Source organism: Nanorana parkeri, unplaced genomic scaffold (genome assembly GCF_000935625.1).
Source record: "Nanorana parkeri isolate BGI_ZX_2015 unplaced genomic scaffold, ASM93562v1 scaffold1562, whole genome shotgun sequence".
Lineage (NCBI taxonomy): Eukaryota > Metazoa > Chordata > Amphibia > Anura > Dicroglossidae > Nanorana > Nanorana parkeri.
Genome location: NW_017307830.1, coordinates 301,131 through 306,898, shown reverse-complemented (window position 1 = coordinate 306,898; position 5,768 = coordinate 301,131). Strand labels below are relative to the sequence as shown.

Sequence of the window (5,768 nt, the reverse complement as noted above, 5' to 3'; positions counted from 1 at the left end):
GTCAAATGCATACATTCATACTAGCTTCATAGAAATACAATGTATGTTCATCAGAAACATCTGCTTTAAGGATTTCCCTGAAGTTCAGCTTCAATCAAATACAAAAGAAAATATGTTGTTCATTGAACTTGATACTCATACAAAAGCCAACTTCTGCTTGGCCCTGCACCCTCCCCCGAGTGACTTCAAGCACACTCCCTGCATCCTCCTCAGAGTAACTAAACTACACGATCTGCAGCTTTCCACCGAGGGACTTCCACTACCCTCCATAAACCTTCTGCCGAGTTACTTCAAACTACCCCTCCCCCAAGTTACTTCAAACTACCCCTCCCCCAAGTTGCTTCAAACTACCCCTCCGCCAAGTTACTTCAAACTACCCCTCCCCCAAGTTACTTCAAACTACCCCTCCCCCAAGTTACTTCAAACTACCCCTCCGCCAAGTTACTTCAAACTACCCCTCCCCCAAGTTACTTCAAGGATAAAAGACCACTATTAAATCACTTACAAAGTGTGGGGAGAAACGTCGGTCAAATTCCCGCTGAGCCAAGATCCCTCCTTGTCCGGGGGCACTGGTATATCCCACCTGTCAGTCAGAGAGAGAAAACTTACAATGTGGGTTCCATTTAAAAAACAGGAGCAGCAATATAGCTAAAGTAGATGTGAACCCCAAATGTGCAACCGGTCCCACGAAGCCTCTGCTCTATACCGCTCCGGCCGGCAGTCACTCTTGACATCATCACATACAATGCAGAACCAATAGCCCTACATTGTACGTGAGGACACCTAGTGCCCGCCCACAACGTCAGAAGAGAAGAAGAGCGCCAGAGAAAGGAATAAGGGAAGTATTACATATTATTCCTCTACTCCCTAGACCAGGGGTGGGCAACTTCGGTCCTCCAGCTGAGTTTTATCTACAGATCCCAATATGCCCCTGGGGAGTCATGGCTGTCAGAGTCTTGTAATGTCCCATGGTACTTGTAGTTCCACAACAGCTGGAAGGCCTGAGTTGCCCACCCCTGCCGTAGACAAACTGCAACTGAAGCCAAAACTTTTTTTTTCTATGTTTTGGATAGAGTAGAGAAGGATTAGAACCCCATCAGGTTTTTATTGCTGTCTGTGTCCCTGTTAGGGAGGTTCACCCTCTATCTGTCCTGGTGACTAACAAGTGAAATATCCCAAATTTTGGGTTGTCCCCAGAACCGGAACAGATGGGAAATCTTCCAGTGGGGACACTAGTTCCGCTGGCTCACCAGAGACGTCTCATCTTTGGAGGGATTTCCCCTCACTTCCTGTTGTGGCTATGGGACAGGAAGTGAAAGGAAATCTCCCCCAATGGGACACAAGAGGGCAAAAACAAAGCTGACAGGGGTTATAACCCTCCATTACTCTATCCAAAACTGAAAAAAAAGTGTCTTCAGTTCTACTTTAACATGTAGTAAACACTTGAAGTGCAGGGACTGGGGAAGGGACCCCACTGAGGGCCCTATCACACCATCAGGAGTGCGTTCGGCCTCTGGAACGCAACCCAGCCGGCCCAGTATGATCTGCAAAAAATGCTGCAAACACTATTTTTTGCAGATCGCACTCTACCGGAACGCAGGCACTAATGTGCCACGCGTTCAGGTACCGGCGATCACACCGTGGGTGGGGGGCGTGGCTTCGGTGCCATTGAGTTTAATGCACGACCACGTCCCCCAAAAAAGTGAGCCGGCCGGGGTGCGTTCCAGTGGCCAAACGCACTGGAACGCACTACTGATGGTGTGACAGGGCCCTGAAAGGGTGTCTTTAACTTTAAAAAGTCTATACAGAAAAATCAATGGGTAACATTTTTAGATGCAACGCCGATCCCCGGATTCCAGTAATCTTTTAATTCAATTTAACAAACACAATTCTCTCCACATTCTTCAGTCATACATAATGTACAGAAAATGTACGTCAACAAAATTAAAATATAAAAAGATGAAAGGAGATTAAACTTAACACTTTTCAAATAAATAACATTTAAAAAGATTATAGCGCACTGAACTATTATATAAGGATCCTGCACGAGCACAAGTCAGCCTATTCTGCCTGAATATTACTTCAAACCCCAAAAACATTATAAATGTTCTGAAAGCCGAGACCCTGAAGAATAAAATGGGGGCAGTTGCAAATTTTTTTGTTGCACGATATTAGCACCTCTGTTCTAGGTGCTTGACTATCGGCCTATATGGATTCACAGGGCTCCTGTACTATTGTATTACTTCTCCTTTCCCTCGTGATTCTGTTTCCAGTGTTCCTGTACCATCCTATTACACCCCCCTTCCCTGTGTTCCAGTAACCTGTATCCGAGTCTTCGTGCAATACATGTTCCCCTTTGTGCACCTCTTTGTGCATCTTGAGACACTGCAATGCACGTTCCCCTGTGTACACCTCCCCGAGTATCCTAAACTAGTGCAATGCACATTCCTGTGTGCACCTCACCGTGTATTCTAAACGAGTACAACACACATTCCCCTGTGTGCACCTCCCTGTGTATCCTAAACTAGTGCAATGCACGTTCCATGTGCACCACCCTGTGTATCCTAAACTAGTGCAATGCACGTTCCCCTGTGTGACCACCCTGTGTATCCTAAACTAGTGCAATGCACGTTCCCGTGTGCACCACCCTGTGTATCCTAAACTAGTGCAATGCACGTTCCCCTGTGTGCACCTCCCCGTGTATTCTAAACGAGCGCAGCGCACATTCCTGTGTATCCTAAACAAGTGCAATGCACGTTCCCCTGTGTGCACCTCCCTGTGTATCCTAAACTAGTGCAATGCATGTTGCTCTGGGTGCACCTCCCTGCGCATACTAAACTAGTGCAATGCACGTTCCCCTGTGTAGCCTACACTAGTGCAGTACACGTTCCCCTGTGTGCATCTCCCTGTGTATCCTAAACTAGTGCAACGAACGTTCCCCTGTGTGCATAGAAAGTGACATTAGGAATCACTCTTTGCAATTACTTGAATTAAAATGGACCATTAATGGCATTGTGTAAGGCGGGGATTAGATCTTGTAAGACATCAATGATAATGGACAGACAAGGGGTACTTACCACAACCTGAGCCCCCTCCTGAGCCAGGTAGCTGATGGTGGCTGAAGTGAAGTTGAAATAGCCGGCTTTCAGAGGACGCAGGACCACCGTGTGAGAGACATTGCTGGCACTGCACATTGAACGTTAAGGATCACATGGCTAAGGGAGGATACATGTGTGCAGACTTACAAGGAAGGGAGAAAATGTACAGTGAAAGCACACACAAAAAGGAACCTGCAAAGCACTGCAATATGGGCATTACATGAAACATGGACTTAAAAAACCTGTTCACACTATCGCAGTGACATGCGTTTTTTTCTGCAAAGGAATAACACGTCACCACCTAGGACACTTAGAGAGCAATAGTTTTCTATGTGTCCTGCTCACTCCACAACGCAGGTGCGATGGGCAGGTCGCTGCAGAAAAACAGATTTGCTGCATTTTCCCCCAGCCAATTGGATGTCACTGCAAGTCACTGTATGCCAGTGCAGTGCACTGTTGTGTTGGGAGCTGAATAGAGTGTACATATTTGTACACTACTAATAAAGTTTTTAAAAAAACAAAAAACATGTAAGCAGTGACCGCTCGGGCAGTGTATTTCACACTGCTGGAGCTACCACCAGCAGTCACATGACCACAAAGCTCCGGCGTATCCATGCAGGTCTGACAACAGCACTGAATGCTCTGAGGAGTGACATCAAAGCAGCGGCTATAGCTCGGAGGTGTTGTTGTCCTTGAAAGGGTTGATGCTCACAAGCTGTGCAGATAGCCATTCGCAGCTGCTTTTCAGTCCGCATGAAAATATTTGATACATTACAAATTATTCCAAACTGTATGGAAAAAAATATAAGAGCGGCAGGGAGGCAACTTATAAAAGGCGTGGTATTGCTCAGCCGTTCCTTCCAATTTAATAAAGAGGAGCAAATAGAAGAGGACTTGGAAGGATACGGGGCGATTCTGTCCCATTTCACGCTCAGCATGCCGGCCACAATCCCGAAATCCTCCGGAGGGAAGGAATCGTCGGAGAGCTCCACGTCCAGAGCGGCGCTAGAAGAGAACACGAGAAACTCAACTCAGCTGGAGAGTCATCGAGAGACACAAGGCGGCCAGAATAATGTGAACCCACCACCCATAGTATAAACCTTTATACCCATATAGAACAAGAGAGACTCAGCTGGAGAGTCATCGAGAGACACAAGATGGCCAGAATAATGTGAACCCACCACCCATAGTATAAACGGGAATAACCAACATAGGTGGCATCATGAGATACCAATTCCTTGTCCTATCATCCCCAGTGTGCCCTGACAGCAGCAGCATGGAAATCTAGACCTGGTCAGAGATCAAACACAGACACCACATATCCCACAATGCAATTGAGTCACCTTAGGGATCTTTTAAAGCAGTGCTGGTTAACTCATAGGGGGGCCTCAAGCGTGGTACCTGACATCACCAAAGGGCTGCATTAAATATTCAGTGAATGTAACATCCCCATGACGGCACCACCCCTTGTCCAATCAGAATACGTCTCTTATGGATTAAAAATATACATTTTCTGAATGGCCACCATGGAAACCGAGCGACCCCTTGTGTCCACTGCGTTTTGAGAGCAGAGGGGACTCTGCTCAGCGCCATACTGGACCCACAAGATCGCTGCCAGCAATATAGTAGCTCCGGCTACTGTAGTGTTTTGCAGGATCTCCGTGGGCCGACCACTTACAAAATATGTATACTTGCATTGGGCCAAATATTTATACCTGGAGCTCAGCTTTAACCCTTTCACGGTCATAACTGGTCTGTAGTGTGACCCCCCCCCCTTCCCATCTCAAGTGTATGATGAATGAACACTTCTCCACTAATCGATACCTATCGCAGTGAAAGATGATCATACACAAACCAGGGTCCCGTTTTGTTTCCCCCATTGCACTTGGAAAAATAAAGGGCGCTCATCATAACACTCTATATGGGCAAGTCTCTCTACAGACATCAATGATAATGACGCCTGGTCCCCATCTATATCACTGTATGTTACAGCTCCACCCTCCTGGTGCCCCCTGGGGTCTTCTGCACCGGGCCCTGCCATACCCACCTGGAGCCCACATTGTAGATGTTGTATTGCAGGGTTAAATCTTTCCCCTCCACCGCATATCGGTTCAGCAGAGCCTTGGAGCCCAACAGCCGTGCTCCCTCCTCGCAGTGGCCGAGGGCCAGCAGGACTGCGAACGCAACCAGTAAAGTCTTCATCTATGAGAAAAGCAAAGCAAAAAAAAAACATAATGCAGAGAGATTACAGGTACAATACAAATAATATAAGATACAGAACCGGACAGGAAGTGTGCTGTGTGTAGGAAAATCCCTTCCCTCAAATCATGATGATATTTGAACCCCAGCCTCCCCTCCCCCAGGCTAGGATGATGTGTCAGTCCAGGGTATGTTGCTGTTGCCTCGCTACTGGTGCTCAGCCTGGGGGACACTCCTGCACCCCTCACAGGGTGCTTAGACCAGGGGATGCCACTGCAATCCCCCCAACCCCCCTTGGACCAGGGGACAGCGCTGACCCCCATTGCACCACTTGTCTGACCCCCGCCATTACAATACATGACCCATAACCATATGGCAGAACCAAGGTGACTATAGGCTAAGACTGGAGCACACACAGCCCACATTTATATAGAGCATCAGCTAAAGGCAAAACAGTGTCAACCAAATGGA

At 47.4% G+C, this 5,768-nt stretch overlaps 1 protein-coding gene across 1 annotated transcript in view; it reads right to left on the bottom strand.

The window, feature by feature from the left end:
• Positions 1 to 5,768, bottom strand: part of SSR2 (signal sequence receptor subunit 2) — a 6,894-nt gene that overhangs the window by 924 nt on the left and 202 nt on the right. Inside the window, exons 2-5 of the mRNA XM_018570609.1 lie at positions 5,146 to 5,300; positions 4,005 to 4,103; positions 3,078 to 3,186; positions 506 to 583 (exon numbers count right to left, since the gene is read on the bottom strand). Coding sequence (XP_018426111.1) covers positions 506 to 583; positions 3,078 to 3,186; positions 4,005 to 4,103; positions 5,146 to 5,300 — 441 coding nt within the window. The remainder of the gene's footprint in view (positions 1 to 505; positions 584 to 3,077; positions 3,187 to 4,004; positions 4,104 to 5,145; positions 5,301 to 5,768) is intronic.